Source organism: Prionailurus viverrinus, chromosome A2 (genome assembly GCF_022837055.1).
Source record: "Prionailurus viverrinus isolate Anna chromosome A2, UM_Priviv_1.0, whole genome shotgun sequence".
Taxonomy (NCBI): Eukaryota; Metazoa; Chordata; class Mammalia; order Carnivora; family Felidae; genus Prionailurus; species Prionailurus viverrinus.
Window position 1 is genome coordinate 30,703,338 of NC_062562.1, and position 17,888 is coordinate 30,721,225.

A 17,888-nucleotide genomic window follows, 5' to 3' on the forward strand; every position below is an offset into this window, starting at 1 on the left:
AGCTTGTTCCCACACCCTGGGATCATGACCTGAACCAAAATCAAGAGCTGGAAGCTTAAATGACTGAACAACCCAGGCATCCCATATGTTAAATTTTTTTAAACATTTTATTTTTGGGGCGCCTGGGTGGTGCAGTCGGTTAAGCGTCCGACTTCAGCCAGGTCACGATCTCGCGGTCCGTGAGTTCGAGCCCCGCGTCGGGCTGTGGGCTGATGGCCCAGAGCCTGGAGCCTGCTTCCGATTCTGTGTCTCCCTCTCTCTCTGCCCCTCCCCCATTCATGCTCTGTCTCTCTCTGTCCCAAAAATAAATAAAAAAACTTTGAAAAAAAAAAAAAAACATTTTATTTTTAAGCAATCTCCATACGCAATGTGGGGCTCAAACTCACAGCCCTGAGATCAAGAGTCACTTGCTCTACAGACTGACCCAGCCAGGTGCCCCTGCTTATGTTAAATTTAATCCACAACTTGTACCATCCTAAAAATCTTGAGAAGTGAGTAAACATTGTGGAAGGTATATCTGTAGATACATCTAAACAACTACACAGGTATATATTAGGCACTTAACGCACACGGAGTTTTAACCGGTTAGGATTTCTCCCAAATTTGCTTCTATCTCAAGCTTCATATTGCAAGGTCACAGTATTTCTAGCTTAAACTGCATAGACAGTTGTTGCCTAGAAAATTCTCTGGGGATAAAAATTCCTGAAATAACGTAAATAAAATAGAGCACAGCTCCAACAGCAATAAAATAAAAGGGTACAGTGTCAGTTTGAAAACAGCTTTTTCTTTTTAAATATAAAGATGGGCTGCTGATGGTTCCCAACACAAATGACATGAGCATTGTTATTTTTTTTTTTAATTTTTTTTTTCAACGTTTTTATTTATTTTTGGGACAGAGAGAGACAGAGCATGAACGGGGGAGGGGCAGAGAGAGAGGGAGACACAGAATCGGAAACAGGCTCCAGGCTTCGAGCCATCAGCCCATAGCCTGACGCTGGGCTCGAACTCACGGACCGCAAGATCGTGACCTGGCTGAAGTCGGACGCTTAACCGACTGCGCCACCCAGGCGCCCCGAGCATTGTTATTTTTAATGATGCCTCATCAATTAGCGCTAGACTGAACACACCTAAAATATGCTTTGTTTACTACATACACTGACTTCAAAAATTATCATCATGCTCGAAACTATAAGCAACTTAAATGCTAATATTAATACTTTGGACAGGCCTTAGCCCACCCTATAAAAACAGTAGGCATGGCTTAGAAAACTATTTTAATGATGCTATCAATATTATTCCTTAGTTGTCATGATTGCTTTCTTTACTGACTATGAGGACCAGTGCCATCTGGAAAGAGCTTCTAACCCCAAATACCTAACATTTGTCCTGAGATGGTGGTTTTCCGCCTGACTTTAGAATTATAGGAAGATTTCCTATTGGATTCAGTTATATGTTGTGCCACAATTATACCCACAGTCTGCCATTCAAAATCACTTTAAAATCAGTTATGACACATGTATGCCGACAAGCAAATATTTACTCGCAAAATTGGGATGCATTTTGGACCCCTTTCTGTCTTATATACTGACCTATTTACTACCTAGAAGAAATATGTAATCACTTAAAACACCAAATAATCCTCAAAAAGCCCTTGCAAGGGGTTAGATTTTTAATACCCCATTTTCTATAAACAGAGAGGCAGGAAGAAATGACTGCTTTACAGTCACGAGACCAACTCCCCTCCTCCAAGCCTCGGGTCAGTTGACACGGCCATTTTAGCTGTGCTCTCATTTTATCCGGGAAAGGACAATCTCTCATAAACCCAGACTAACATTCTTTTCAAAATTCATCATTGTTATTAAAACCCTGATTACAAAACAAGGTTTCAGAACACCTTGGGGCAAATATTCAAGATAGGAAAAAGAAAACAATGGAAGATAATAGGAAAATGGAAGGTAATGGTGGGCCAACTTTCAAAACACTTCTTTAGGGACAGGTCAAGGCTTCACAACCAGTGTCAAGGGCCTCATGGTGAATGTAACTTCCTCCTAGGGCTAAGCTACTCTCAAGTGTGCCTCCCTAAACTGCTAGACCTTATAGCAACCTATAAGATTGCTTAAAAGCAACCTCACCTGCTTTTAGGAAATAGCAATTCTGTGACCTCCCAATGAAGATTAGCATTTCCTTTCTAAAGGCACTTTAGCAAAGAATTCTGTTAGCACAGAAATGCACCACTGAATTTTTCTTGGTGTTCCAACCAAGAAACTGGTGGATCCAAACTGAAAACCAGAGGGATAAATTTTATTTAACGCTTTCAGACAGGGTGAACTTGAAACAGCGGGCTACTACAGCAATGTAGCAATATGTATCAAAATTAAAATATGTATATTCTTTGACCTGACTTCTAGAAATTATTCCCACAGGTGTGTGAAGACATCTATACAAGTATCTCTATTAGACACTACTTGTAAGAGAAAACAACTGGAAATAATTAAGTGCTTGGCAGAGAATTAATTTTAAAAATATAACAGAATACTACACAATTGATACAAAATAATGAGGTGGAAAGAGCTTCAAGATGTAGTAGAAAGAGTTCTAAGATGTAACAGTTATAGAAGTATATAGCACAGGTGTGCCTGGTGGCTCAGTTGGTTAAGCATCCAACTCTTGTTCTCAGGGTCATGAGTTCAAGCCCTGTGTTCAGCTCCAGGCTGGGCATAGAGCCTACTTGGAAAAAAAAAAGTGTAACACAGAAGAGTTTGTAAATGTTTGCATAAAATTTTAAAGTATGCATACATAGTGGCCTACGACTAACATATATATAATGTTTGCAATATGCTATGTGTTTTTCACATATAAACACGTTGAATCTGCACGATAGCCCTATAAAGTAGATATTACTACCCCTATTTTACCCGTGAAGGAACTGAAAGTTGCTCAGATTAAATGTCACCAGAAATAAGGAGTAGAGCTGAGACCCAAACTCAGAAGTTTGGCACTAGAGAAAGTGCTTTTTACCCTTTACAGGCACTTAAAAATCATTCTGAAAAGGTGCACGCACACACACAAAAACAGTTTCTAATAATTACCTCTGGGAAGAGGGATTAGCCATGGAAGGTGAAGTGGGGAGGGTTTTCACTTGTCACTTGATGCTTTTTTCTCGAATTGTCGGACATGCATTACTTTTCTTTTTAAAAATAGCAACAGTGGTTATCTGGAGAGTGAGTTTATTGGTCATTTTGAGGCATTTTTCTTCATTTCTTCTGCATTAAAAATTCTATTCTATGTCCTTTAATAAATCTATCATGTGTTAACAAGAAAAAAGAAAACGTTTGACCAATAACAAAAGGAAACCAAAGGAAAAAAGGAAACTTTTGGCCAATAACAAAAGAAACTAGGGCCGTGCAAAACCAGTGTGCATGCAGACTGCTGTTAGATTTATCACTGGATCACCCCTGCTTATGGGTTATTAGGCTGAATTATGTGTGTCTCATTGTTTTAGATTACTTATGGTAAAATAACACGTAGCCCCTCCTTTCAAGAAGCTTAAAATCACTAAAACAATTTTGAAGGCCAACAATATCAAGAAGTCACAAAAAGGCAGTGGAAAGAACAGTAAATATGACGGTTTGCTTTTTCCATGTAAATATTGATCTCTTGTGAGATACTTAGAGCTAGTCTAAATACATTGCTGATGCCAAAGTAAATTACTTAAACCAAAATTAAATTTAAAAAAATTTTAATAAAGCAAAAATAATAGTGTTGAGGTCCTTTGTTTATCTCTAGATTTACTGAGACGTTTAGAGAAAGGTGCTAATAAAGTCAAGATTGAAACTCCAATCTTGCTTTGAGAAACCATGTTATCTAGCTAAAGAAACATTATTTTATAGTTGCACTGTTTTTTTTTTTAATTTTTTTTTTTAATGTTTTATTTATTTTTGAGACAGAGAGAGACAGTGCATGAACGGGGGAGGGGCAGAGAGAGAGGGAGACACAGAATTGGAAGCAGGCTCCAGGCTCTGAGCCATCAGCCCAGAGCCCGACGCGGGGCTCGAACTCACGGACCTCGAGATCGTGACCTGAGCCGAAGTCGGCCGCCCAACCGACTGAGCCACCTGGGCGCCCCTATAGTTGCACTGTTAAGCCCTGTGCTGGGATCACAGCTGAAGGAACAAAGTGGCCAAACTCCACGACCACGAATGGAGTCATTCATTGATCCACAACTGAAATAGGAATAATAGCAGCGGGCACTTGTACAGCATTTATAAGCTCCTATTTGATGACCATACATCTTGTTTGTTCCTTTCACTCTGAAAAGTTTGGACCATAAATTTGTCCTTCAATTTCGAAGTGCTTTACGTGTATTATCATGCCTCACTCTTGAAGAAACCCTATAAAGTGCGTATTACTATCTTCTTTTTACCCAGGAGTAGTGTTGCCTCTGCAGTCACAGGAAAATATACACAATCACATTATTAGAAAGTGACAGTACAGCTGCAGACTGTTCTGCATATTGACCATAGGCATGTTAAAAACCATTATTTCGGGGTGCCTGGGTGGCTCAGTCGGTTAAGCGTCCTAAGTCAGCTCAGGTCATGATCTCGCGGTCTGTGAGTTCGAGACCCACGTCGGGCTCTGTGCTGACCGCTCAGAGCCTGGAGCCTGTTTCAGGCTCTGTGTCTCCCTCTCTCTCTGCCCCTCCCCCGTTCATGCTCTGTCTCTCTCTGTCTCAAAAATAAATTAACGTTAAAAAAAAATTTTTTTAAAACCATTATTTCAAGCTGTAACAAGCATGTATTCAAGCATTATACTTTCTAATTAAAAAAACAAAGACAAATATACAGTAGAATACCACTCAGCCATAAAAAAGGAAATCTTGTCACTTACAAAAACATGGATAGACCCTGAGGGCATTATGCTAAATGAAACAAGTCAGACAGAGAAAGACAAATACTATACGATTTCACTTACATGTGGCACCTAAAACACAACTGAAAAAACAATAAAAAACAAACAAACCCATACAGAGAACAGATTAGTGGTTATCAGAGGGAATGGGTTATTGCAGGATAGGTGAAATGAGGGAAGGGGGTCAATTGTATGGTGATGAATGGTAACTAGGTTTATCAAGGCAATCACTTTGCAGTGCATTCAAATACCAAATGATGTTGTACATCTGAAACTAATATTATGTACTCAATTCATCTCAATTCAAAACACTACCGTCAAAACCAAAAAGCTCTGTTATATGGAACGTAGAGCCACAGCCCGGCTCCCTGCCACCCCTTTCCCATCTCCCATATGTGCTCTGGCACATAGATATATATACCTAATGTTCTCTGTACTGTAAGAAGTGCTTTTGAAATGATTCTATCAGGGTACTAACACTGTTTAACACCCTTTAAATTAACACACATAAAATACAAACTGTGAATATAGTTTAAATTAACAGTGACACCATTTAAACTATTTTTGCAGTTCGCCAAAATACTGGGTAGCAACAGGGGGAGGAAAGAGAATGGCTTTGCCAAGAACTAGCTATGTGACAGTAAGTCACTAACTTCCCGGGACCTCTATTTTTCCATCAATAAAATGGTAGTGTTGGTGATGATATCTATAGTTCAGTGTCCATAGATAACAAATACAGGGTCTCTCCACTTCCCTCTGAGGAGGGCACTTTCTCAAAGTAACCAGTGTCCTTGTACAGGGGACAGGGAATAAAGAGCTTCTTCTCCCAAGAGTCCAACTGGATAGGCAAATCCGTATGTAAGGATTACATGAGGGCACGGCACCTTGCCAGGCACCGCAAATCTGTAAGAGGGCATTAGCGGTCCTTTAGGCTCCAGAGACACAATTTTTCAGGATGACTGAGCTATCCAGGTCACTCCTCCATCTTCTTTGCTGCCATCATCCTAATCCAAAATCACCTCTACTCTTGGAATACTTCTTGTTGGCCTCCCTGCTTTGATTCTTACCATCCTAGAATTCATTCTATACACAGGAACCCCGAATGATCCAAAAGAAGTGTGGGAGGGGTGCCTGGGTGGCTTAGTCAGTTGGGTATTGACTCTTGATTTCGGCTCAGGTCAATGATCTCATGGTTCCTGAGATTGAGCCCTGCATTAGGCTCTGTGCTGACAGCGCAGAGCCTAACTGGGATTCTCTCTCCCCCTCTCTCAAAATAAATAAATGTAACAACAACCACAAAAAAGTATGGGATCACTAATTTTTCTGCTTAAAATCATCCAATCATATCTAAGTATCAACAGAAGACAATCCAATCTCCAAGGCTCTTGGCGAGCTCCTGTTTACTTATCTGACCTCCTTTTCTAGCATATTCCTCCTGGCCCACCTGGATACTAGCCCTTATCTTACTCCTTAACCTTATTCCTTATCTTCTCTAAAGGGCACAGAGCTTATTTTCGCCTCAGGCCTTTGCGCTAGTTGTAGCCTGTCTTGTATACTTTCCTGGGCTCTTCACAGGGTTGACCCCTTCAGGCCTTACTCTAAAGGTTACTTTTCAGAGAGATCATACCTGACTATTGGCAGCCCTCCCCCATTATTCTTTCATATTCCATCCAGTTCTTTTTCAGAAGTTATTTCAGAACTTCATTACGTTCTTTCTCAGAAGTGATCTTACTTATTTGATTTTCATGCTATTGCTTCTGTCCCTCAAGCAGAAGCCAGGTCTTCCTTGGTAGTTTACTGCTATAGACAGCACCCCGAATTGGGATTAGAAGGTATGTTGACCTATCATACCCACTCCTCACTTCTGCTTGATTTTTGCCAAAAGCCCATTTGAGGAAAACCATGTTTACCGTATCTATAGTTCAGGGTCCATATTGCCTGAAAAAGTTATATTTCATCCTTTCTTCTATGATCTAAGTATTCTTAAAACAAATTAGCAAAAAAAAAAAAAAAAACAAACCACAAAACAAAAACACACACACACACACAAAACCCCACAAAAAGCCCTCCAAAAAAACGAAAACAAAAACACACCTTGGTCTGAATTAAGGCAGACCAGTAGAAGTATTCACCTAAACCACATGGTCTATTGGCTTTTGGATGCCTTTCTAAATTGTGAGTTAGCCTTCTTTGACCTAGTCAGGGATGTGCTAAGTAACAGCCCTATGATCATCAGTGCCGATAAAAGGTTACAGATAGGATACTGCCTTGTCTTTATGGAGCCTCTACAGATCAACTTTTTCTCTCGTGTTTAAATCACAAAGAACTGCTTATCCTGTGTATCTAATGTTGCCTTCTCTCATGTACACGAGATCACACAGTGGAAGTGGACCAGGTTCTGCCTCTTGCTATGAACTAGAGAAAGAGTCACTTCCAGCTGTCTTAATTAATGTACCAGATTTTACCTCTTGCATTTTGAAGATCATACACTTCTAATTCCTCTAGTCTTCCTTACTTTCAGTGCTCTGTTTTGCCATTTTCTCATCCATTTTTCATGTTTTCATATTATGGTGAACTGCCTTAAATATTTTCTAGAATGTATCATTTAAGTAAATTAAGTACTGAGGGCTACAACAGCAACAGGCATAAAATAATATGGTTAAGAGGTGAAAGATCAACTGGTTCTAAAAAGAGAGGAGGTGAATATTTGAGGTGGGTCTTGAAGAATAAATGACAGTTACCAGGCTGGAAAGGGCAATCTGTGCAAATACAGAGATAAAGAAGACACAGCCCTCATCAAAGGAAAATGGAGAAGAGACGAGAAAACCAATTCTTACATTTAATAGTCTTTGCTGAACATTTCTATATGTTGGACTCAGTGCAAAGCACTTTACAACTTTTATTGCATTTAAACCTCTAAACAACCCTTATGAGGTAGATTTTATTATTATCCCCATTTATAAAGAATAAAACTGAGGCCCAAAGAGGTTAATTAACCTACACAAGGTCAGACAGCTTTTAAGTGACGAAGTAGGGATTCCCGTGGCCTCTAAGGATATGTGGGGGGTGGGGCATTTGACTGAAGTTACTACTGTTTCTAGAACTCATCTTCCCTTCCCATCTTCCATGTTGACCCTACCTCAATAAATAGAGAAGTAGTACATTTAGCACATACTCACTCAAATTAGCAGCCTGGATTAATACTCAGTTCTTCCCGTTACATCCACTCAATCAGTCCTGGCATTCTATCTTATTCTACTTCTCTGTTATTGTCTGAGCTCCCATTATCTTTTACTAGGACTACTGTAGCAGTAGCTGAGAGACTGGATGCACAGTAGTGAGGGACAAAAACTCTGCAGTCAGACTGCCTGGCTCTCAGCTCAGGCTCTATAACTTACTAACTGTGCAAACTTGGGCAAGTTACTTAACCTCCTTGTGTCCCGGTTTCATCTGTAAAGTGGAGTTAATGATTAGAACACTCCTTGCCGTGTGATGAATACTATACAAATGTTAGAGAGAACCTAACTCCTCACTTCCCCTCATCATTCTTCACATAGTAGAGTGGGGTGGTGGCTTTTTTTTTTTTTTAATGCAAATCTGATCATACCACACCAATGTTAAATTGTTTCCCATTGCCCTTAGAAATCTCTGGCTATAACATTTTTTTTTTTTTTAATTTTTAACATTCATTTTTGAGAAATAGAGAGGGCGTGAGCAGGGGAGGGGCAGAGAAGAGAGGGAGACACAGAATCTGAAGCAGGCTCCAGGCTCTGAGCTGTCCGCACAGAGTCCGACTCGGGGCTCAAACTCACAATCTGTGTGATCATGACCTGAGCCAAGGTTGGAGGCTCAACAGACTGAGCCACCCAGGGGCACCGCAACTTTGTAAATTCTAGCCAGCATTGGTCATCTTTGAGTTCTTCCAACACTGTGGGGCTTTAGGTGGTTCCCACCTGGAACACGAGTCCAACCACAACTATTTATTTTTCAAAAATGTGACTAAGGTGGCTTCTTGAGTTCAAGCCCCACATCGGGCTCACTGCTTGTCAGCCCGTTGGCACAGAGCCTGATTAGGATCCTCTGTCCCCCCTCTCTCTACCCCTCCCCAGCTTGCACTCTCTCAAAAATAAATAAATATTTTAAAAATGGGATTAAAAGTAACTGTCTCACGGAGGCTAATCTTTGAGAATGGATAAGCCATCTTTGCTACATGCTGCTATAGTTCCCAAACTTGTACTTCCCCTGTGGAAACATGTGCCACCCTTAAAACTAATTATCCAAGGCGTCTTTCCACCAGAGTGCAACCTGAGAAGGGGAAACAGTCTTGTCTGTTGGTTCTGGACTGTAATTCCAAGGCCTAGCCCAGATGGGGTAAATAAAACTGGAATGAAGCAAAGATAAAATTTCCCATGAAGCTCCTGGACCTCTAAGTAAGCCTCCCACTTCACTACTTACTGCAAATGCCTGCTTATTGCTCTTCTTCCCATTGCTGGCCCTTTCATGTGGGGATCCTGTGGACCCCCAACTTTTCACAAGTGGCCTGTCCACAGGCATCTACCCTTACTGGTCAGCAGCCCTAAACATTCCCTTCCCACATGGTAAAGGACTTCCTTCGTCCTTAGGTTCCCCCTTCAGCGGCCCATCAGGCCTGTCCACCTTCCCCAAGGTGGCCCTGTTTTATTTCTGTCCAGTCCACAGACCACCCCCTCGGTCTCTCCTCACCAGGGCCCACCTTCCCTAAACTGTCCTCACAACTTTGCACAAACCCAGCCTCTGCCTGCCGACCCTCCCCCCATTCCTGCCCACAGACCACCGTACCCAACACATAAACACACACAAACACATCTTTTATTGTCTTGATCTACCCTATCCCCGCACTGGCTCCTCCTAAATCCCCCAAGCCCATTCTTAGATTGTCCTCCGCATACTCTGTCGACATCTATCGTTTTTAGATAATTGTCCCTAGTTGCAATCCAGGGCTAGTTCTCGGGCACCGCTGCCATCCGCCCCACTCTGCCCCCCCCCCCCCCCCCCCCCGTCCAGAAGACCCCTGCAGGTGTCACCCTCTGTAGGCTGACACCCCTAGAACCGCCCTGGAACGTGTCTCTTTGTCCGAGCTTGGCCCGAAACCTCGTGTCCTCACTCTCCAGCCCCTCCGAGGCCCTCCGGACCCCGGACGGCAGGGTCTCCACCATTCCCTCCCCTTCGCCACTGCTCGGACCCCATATTCTCACCAAGCGCTCCCTCACCACATCCGCCGACGGCCCGGACCCCTTCCTGGTACCACCCGCCCACGCACCCTGCCACCGTTCCCGGCCACCGCCCCCCGCCCCCCCCCACCACGTGTGCTCCCAGCCCCGCGACCATCCTCCCAGCACACCGTCCTCCAGGCCCGGGGCGGACTCCGGCCGGGAGTCCCAGGGGCAGCAGGGGCCCGGGGAGAGACCCGAAGGACTGGGGTCGGGGGGGGGGGGGGGTGGGAAGCGGCCGGGAAAGGCCGGCTCTCGGAGGGGGTCTGATCGCGGAGGCCGAGGGGCTCCCGGAAGAGGCCGATGAGGCCGGGGGCCTCGGGGAAGGCCGGGGAGGCCGAGGGGCTCGGCGCAGAGGGCCGGGGTGGCGGCGAGCGGGCCTCACCGTCAGTCACGGCTCCCATGGCGTGCGCGGCGGCGGCGGCGGCGCAAGCTGAGGCGGCGGTTGGCGGCGGCGGAGGTCAAACTCCCACAATGCAGCCGGGTAAACAGCCATGGAGGAGGAGGCGGCGGCGCCCGCGGCCGCCCGCTCCGACGCCTGAGCCGCGCCGCCGCCGCCGCCGCCGCCGCGGGACCCGCGCTCCCCGCGCCCCCCGCACTGCCCGGGGGGGGGCCGCGGCCGGCGCGTGTGGGGGGCGAGGCCGGCGGGCGGCGGCGGCCCCGGCTACAGCCCCGGCCCCCGCCGCCCCCCCTGCCGCCCCCGCCCGGCCCACGCCCAGAGGCCGCCCCGGAGGCCGCCGCCAGCCGCCAGGTGAGCTCGCTCGGCCGCCCGCCGGGGGCTTCGGGGGCTGCGGGCCACCCGGCTCCGGGTCCCCGCGCCTTCCCGGGGAAGGGGACCGCCGTCCCCCTCCCCTCTCCGCCGCCGCATCCCGGCTGCCGCAGCTGGGGGTGGGCTTGCTCCGCCGTGGGGCGGGGAGGGTGGCGGGGACGCCCGGACGCGGCTGGCCCGGGAGGCGCAGGACTAGGGGCGCCGCGGGGGAACGGCGCGAGGGTCCCCGCGAAGTTGGCGCCCACACGCGCCCGGGGTCTCGAACGCGGGCACTTGCGCCGGGCGCGGCCGGCGAGCCGCAAAGGCCCAGGGTTCCAGGTCGCTCGGTTCCGGCGCCTGGGGCCGCCCCCTTACCTCCCGGGCTCAGGCGGGTGCTCGCGGAGGGGGGGGTGGGGGGGGGGGAGAGAAACTTGGGAGACCTCCGGGAGGAGTTGGCGGAGCGGCCGGGGAGCGCGATGCCCGCGGACCCCCCGGGGCGCCGGGAGCCCATCGGTGACCTGGAAGCGGTGCTTTATTTAATGCTCTCTCCGATTTAAAAAAAAAAAAAAAAAAAAAAAAAGTCTCTGTGATTGTCCGCATCTTAAGGGGAAGTTGAAAGTGAAGTTGCGGGGGGGTGGGTGTTGGTGCCCAAGGAGTAAAGTTGCCTCGTGTGTAGAGTTACACATTTCCGGAGCACTCTGTAGATCATATTGGCATCTCTTCCCAAAAGTCACTTTGATTCAACTTCGATGAGTTTCTCGTAAATGGCAACATTTAGGTGGGGAGAGGCTGGAGGAAACCAGAACCAGTATAGCTGATTTGATCTCCAGCGGGGGAGATTCACTTTGGCAGAAGAAGCGTGTGTGAGTTTTAACCCAGGTTTGGTATCTTCTTGAGCGTGAAGTTATTTTCCAGTTTTCCTGCCACCCCACCCCCCAAGTACCCTGCCTCTTTCACATCCGGGCTGAGGCAGTTGTGTGGGTTGGATTTGGTTGCTTTTGGTTCTTTGCGAAACTTGGGTTCATTCTCCCTGTTTTGTCTCCGTTCTTCCGAAGAGGGAGAGCTGTAAATGCAAATGTATGGCAGTGAAGTGTGTTTAATCCCTAGTTGGAGATCCGTATATGTAAAATTTTATTCACATATAGGAAGTCGAAACTCTGATAATGCTCTAAAACCTTGCTCTCAAGAATTAGCACCTTCGACTTTGGGCACAAAGGAAAAAAAGATTACTTTGAAGGTTGTGAGGTATAACTTGACCTCCGCTAGGGTGAAAAGCCTCCCCTGGCCTTAAAATAATACTGACTTAACCGCTGTGTGTGCACGGGACTCAGGCTGTGTTCATTTTCTTGGTTTTAGAAGGAGAGAACATATTCTAACCAAAGCAATACTTACCTTAAATCTTAGGACTACAAACTGTACATTGAAAGTGTCACTTGATTATACATCCCAACTGCATTTTGGTGAGGGTCATTACTGTTTAAAAGATGATTGTCGAGGGGTGAAATGATGTCCTGTGTAAGCAGCTTGTTACTTCATGTTATCAAATAATGATTTTGAAACAGTATCTTAAGTGATTTAAAATAATCTTTGGTGCTGTTGATAGGAGAGTATCACTGCCCCTTGTAACTTAAATTTTTATCTGGTATTCACAGGTGGAGTTCTGGCCACTTTTATAACTTCATTTTGTAACTAAAAATATGTTGGACAGTGCTAGAAATTTTATAAAGCAGTAAGACCAAGAGACATTTGAAAGACTTTAAAGTTTGAGGTATACCTACAACTAAACATTTCTGAAAGCTCTTGACCCACCTGGTTGGAAACACGTCAAAATTTGAGCCTTTATGAAATGTTTAAAGTCTGCTTGCCAACCACATAATTTATCTTGCAAATGAACATTTGTGAGTTCTCTTAATTGACTTTATTCATATGTGTAGTAAAAGGACACGTTTTAGTAATTTAGAAGTAGTCTTTTTTCATATAATTATATCTTAATATGCTCACGAGTGTTAAAGTAGGAAGGACTAAGCTCTAGGCCATACTGATGTTTCTTTTATAAGGAAATCTTTGTGGGCAGAAAGAAGTAACAGATTCTAAGCTCTAACAAAACCGATTTGGACTTTGAATTTATATGACTTTAGATTTGGTGATTTTATTCAAGTCCTTAGATTGCTGGTTTCTTGGAGAATATGGGAGTCTACTTGTGGAAGTTTGTTTGAGTGTTCATTTGTTATTAGCCTTCTGAAATTATAAGGGATGGTGAGAGAGCTGGCTATAAGGTCTTTACCCTGGTCCTATGAAATGATGTAGGCATTTCTGCAGTATGCTTTTATTTTTTATTATTTTTATTTTTTAAAGTTTATTTATTTTTTTTTTTTTGAGAGAGAGAAAGAGAGAGACAGAGCGTGAGCAGGGGAGGGGCAGAGAGAGAGGGGGACACAGAATCGGAAGCAGGCTCCAGGCTCCGAGCTGTCAGCACAGAGCCCGACACAGGGCTCAAACCGTGAGATCATGACCTGAGCTGTAGTCAGACGCTTACCCAACTGAGCCACCCAGGTGCTCCTGCAGTATGCTTTTAGAATACGGGTTGTCATGAGGTCTTTGGACCTCTCGGGATCCATGAATTGACTTCAAGAGATTCCTGAATTTCCTATAGTTGTGACCAAAACTTTTTGTGTATGTGTGCCTTTCTAGGGAGAAAGTCTGTGGTTGTGTTATAAAAGAGGTCCAGGGCCCCAAAATGTTAGAGTTGTATGTTTTTATTCAATAAAATGGGAGAATAATCCTTGAAAGGAAAAAAAGAAAATGTAGGTCTTTGTGCACAGTACTTGATGTTTAAAGTTGTCTTGGGTCTAGTCAAGTGGTCTTAGAGGTACAAAAACACTTCCCACTTTGTTGCCACAGGAAAGCATTGCCTGTTAGTTGATAAACCATTCACACACATAAAGGGCTTGACATGCTCTTCCTGGGTGCGTTGTGGCTCTTTTTATTTTTTTAAGTTTGTTTATTTATTTATTTTTGAGAGAGAGAATGGGGGAGAGAGAGCATGTGCACGTGTAAGCAGGGGAGGGACAAGAGAGAGGAATCCCATGCAGACTCTGCACTGTCAGGGCAGAGCTTGATGTGGGGCTCGAACCCATGAGCTGTTGAGACCATGACCTGAGCCGAGTTCGAGAGTAGGATACTTCACTGACTGAGCCACCTAAGTGCCCCTGTTTTAAAATTATATTTAAAAGTTTAGACCAGATAGACTGATGGTCAACAAGCAGAGATTTGATCTTGACAACCAGCCCTTGAAGCAAATGGTTCGCCCAGCTCCACTTTCTTATTGCTGTCCAGCAAATCTGAAACGTGACTGGGAGGTAAGCATTCTGAGCAGAGCGTGATGGGAAAAACAGTTTCTCAGTCAGACAGATATAAGTTCGGATCTGGGTTCTTTCATTCAGTGTGGTTAAGAAACCTACCTGACCGTCCAGCTCCTCGTCTGGGTAAAGCCTATGCGGTAGAGGTATGGGGAGGCTAGCATGAAGTTTCCTGTGTAAAAAAACTCTGAATCCCTCACTTGGCCCGTATGAAGGACTTGGAAGCTAGGCGCTGGTAACACTAATAAACACCTGAATGAATGAATGAATGAATGAATGCGTCTAAACATGGTGTGTGGTAATGATCTATATTATTTCTCAAAGTATGATGAAAATATTAACAAATTGAAACATCTTTTAAAAATTAGGTTTTCAAAAACGAGTTTGGATTAAGTGGTCCTTCTCTTGTAGAGGTCCGGGGGAAGGTTGAGGGAAGATGATGGTGATTGGTGAAATTGAGGACACGAGTGCTGGGCAGAAAGAAACAGTGCCAGCCCACCAATACCATAGCTGTCTCCTTGTGTAAGATTCCGCTTAACTTTTTCTCTTCATTTGTAATTTGAATGAAAAATCTAAACTAAGAAACTGCCCATGTACTTTCTAGTCCATTGCCTCTGAAAATGTTTGCTCCTCTGCTCCTGACATGGACCCTCACAGGTGTTCCCGGGACTTCATGAGTGGAAATTACACCTATAACTTTGGCTGCCTAATTCTGACGTCTTTAAAATGGCTCCACAACTGGGTACCTGCATTGATGTTTCTCACCAGGGAAAGGAGTCTGGAAGAACTGAATTATATTTTCCTATCTGTAAACACTGAAGGAAGAGAAGGTGTTATTAGTTAGAAGACAGATGTGATTAAAATACTTATAATGCTCATGGCTGTAAGAGCATACTTGCTTCCACTGTTTCTGTGGTCTTTTCCTTTCATTTATTCGTGGTGAGCCTTCATGCCTCCTGCTTTCAAGTGAGGGTAGTGGTATGGACACAAGTTGTGATGGGGTTTGACTCCCATTTCCTAAGCTTTCTGGCTGTGTTCAGCTCGAGCTGTCCAGCCTCTTTGAGTCAGGAGGAGGTGACCATTAAATGAGATAATAAAAGCAAAAGGCTTTGCTCAGCCCTAGGCCCCTAGTATAAATCTTAAAGGTACTAGGCATCTTGAGGCTGATTTCATTCTTGTCTTTCAAAGGAAAAGCTAATACAGTTTTTCAAAATATTCCCATGTAAACCTTTAGGGACCATCCTAATTCCAACTCATTAAAGCCTTTCAGATCTTTCTGGTTACCATGGCCAGGTGCCCCAGCATCTACAGGACCTGTCTGCTGTTCTTAACAGTGGGGTTGCATTCTCTGTTAGGCTGGCAGGTTATGTCTAAATGCTGGGTATTTTAGGGGCCAAGCCGACAAGCATGCATAGGTTTGGAGCTGTGATCCATTAAAAAACTACATGGTTTTATGGCCTAGAACAGAGGTCAGCAAACTTTCTATAAAGGCCATTTTCCAGTTTGTCAGCCACCTCTCCTACCCCCATCCTCTCTGTCATACCTGCTCAACTCTATCAGTGTATCTAGAAAGCAGCCAGAGACATCAGCAAATGGCCGTGGCTGTGTTCCACCAAAACTTTACGGACACTGACATTTGAATTTCATATAATTTTTATGTGCCATGAAATACGTTTTTATTTTTCCAATCATTTAAAAATGTAAAAGCCATTCTGGGCTCATGGTGTGTACAGACAGCGGGTAGATTTGACCTATAGCCCGTGGTTTGCTGACCCCTTGCCTAGAAGAATGTTAGACTCCTAAGTCCTATAGGTTTGTGGCATCATCAAGCTACCCCCTGCCCCCACACCCCTGCCTGCACACAGTGTCATTTGCCTTAAGTATTCTATGCTTTTGGTATGGCCGCATTACCTAAGGCCCCTGTCTTCCTCTATCAGGATGAAACTCCGTCAGGTCAGTTGTTCTCAGTTATAGTGTGTGGCTTTCCCTTTTTAAAAAAAATTTTTTTTTTAGTGTTTTTATTTACTTTTGAGACAGAGAGAGACAGAGCATGAGCAGGGGAGGGGCAGAGAGAGAGGGAGACACAGAATCTGAAGCAGGCTCCAGGCCCTGAGCTGTCCGCACAGAGCTGGACGTGGGGCTCAAACTCATGGAGTGTGAGTTCATGACTTGAGCTGAAGTCAGACGCTTAACCGACTGAGCCACCCAGGCGCCCCATCCCTTCTTAGCAGTATATTACTATATCACCAGTAAGTTTTATGTATTGTTAAAAATGTTCTTACCTTGCCCAGCTTTCCATAGGTCTTGATGTTTGACCCCTGTCCTGTGTGATGGTTTTGAGAGGAATCGGTGCCTTTGGAGCTGTCTTATGCTTCAAGTTCCTGTTGTCCCCTTGTCCTGACGGATGTAACTAATATACTAGGCCATCAATCTGCTGACTAGACGCTCTTACCTTAAGGAAATCTGTATGTGGACTCCCCCACCTCCTTTCTGCATGATGTTTGGTTAACTAAAGCACACAAAGATTCCTCTTGTGCTCTAACCTCTGGAGACTAGCTCCAGGATTGATGTGTACAGAGCATGTAGATGTATATGTCTGTGTGTAATTTCATCCGGCCATCGCTGCAACGCTGAGGGCTGCTGCTTTTAGTTTCCCTTTTTCTCTCTCTTGACCCTTCTCTCTTGGTCATTGTATGGGATGCAGATTTGGTGACCTGGTAATTGCTGTAACTAATTCATTTATATTTTGCCTCCCTTTCTGCCTTTTAATATTCTCCACTAATTTGCTTGTTTTGCCTCAACTATGGTTTTTTTTGGAGTTTAACTTTTCAAAACAACAACATTATGCTAAAAATAAAACCACTAGAAGTTACTGGGCAATTTAGAATTCCCCCCTCCAAATATAAACTGAATGTAATATCAGTTATGCACCAATATTTTAGATATTTAAAGATAAGATGCAGTTTTTAAAATATTTTGCCATTTAATCCAGATAGTAGTAATTTATTGTACTATAGTAGTAGTATGTTATTGCTCTTAGAATTTAAGGGTTTCTTTTTTTAGTTTTCAAAAAGTGTTTATTTTTGAGAGAGAGAATCAGAGTGTAAGTGGGGGTGGGGGGCAGAGAAAGGGAGACAGAATCTGAAGCAGGCTCTAGGCTCTGAGCTGTCAGCACAGAGCCCGATGAGGGGCCTGAACTCATGAACCATGAGATCATAACCTGAGCCGAAGTCGGATGCTCAACCGATGGAACCACCCAGGTGCCCAAGGGTTTCCTTTTTTTTTTTTTTTATAAATTTTTTTTTAATGCTTATTTATTTTTGAGAGAGAGAGGGAGACACAGAATCCGAAGCAGGCTCCAGGCTCTGAGCTGCCAGCACAGAGCCTGATGCGGGGCTTGAACCCACGAACCGTGAGATCATGACCTGAGCCTAAGTCAGAAGCTTAACCAACTGAGCCACCCAGGCGCCCCTCCTTTTTTTTTTTTTTTTTTTTTAAAGGCAAATTTGGTACATATTTTTTGGATGACAATTTAGGCAATATGCATTCAAAGTCCTAAAATGGCAAGTCCACATCTAGAAATTTATCTTAAAGAAACGGTCAAATGTACATAGGTGTGTGTGC

At 44.4% G+C, this 17,888-nt stretch overlaps 2 protein-coding genes across 6 annotated transcripts in view; one reads left to right on the forward strand and one right to left on the reverse strand.

Moving 5' to 3' along the window:
• THOC7 (THO complex subunit 7) overlaps nucleotides 1-10,717 on the reverse strand; it is a 24,532-nt gene extending 13,815 nt beyond the window's left edge. For 2 of the 3 annotated variants that reach the window (XM_047850283.1, XM_047850281.1), the window contains exon 1: nucleotides 10,543-10,717. In XM_047850283.1, coding sequence (XP_047706239.1) covers nucleotides 10,543-10,561 — 19 coding nt within the window. In that variant the 5' untranslated portion in view covers nucleotides 10,562-10,717. The remainder of the gene's footprint in view (nucleotides 1-10,542) is intronic. The other variant, XM_047850284.1, reaches the window with a different exon arrangement.
• A 143-nt stretch (nucleotides 10,718-10,860) lies between these two features.
• ATXN7 (ataxin 7) overlaps nucleotides 10,861-17,888 on the forward strand; it is a 142,755-nt gene continuing 135,727 nt past the window's right edge. Inside the window, exon 1 of one of the 3 annotated variants that reach the window (XM_047850272.1) lies at nucleotides 10,861-10,908. The gene's annotated coding sequence lies outside the window, so the exon portion shown is untranslated. Of the gene's footprint in view, nucleotides 10,909-11,301; nucleotides 11,769-17,888 lie in introns of those variants that run through there. The other 2 variants (XM_047850275.1, XM_047850276.1) reach the window with 2 other exon arrangements.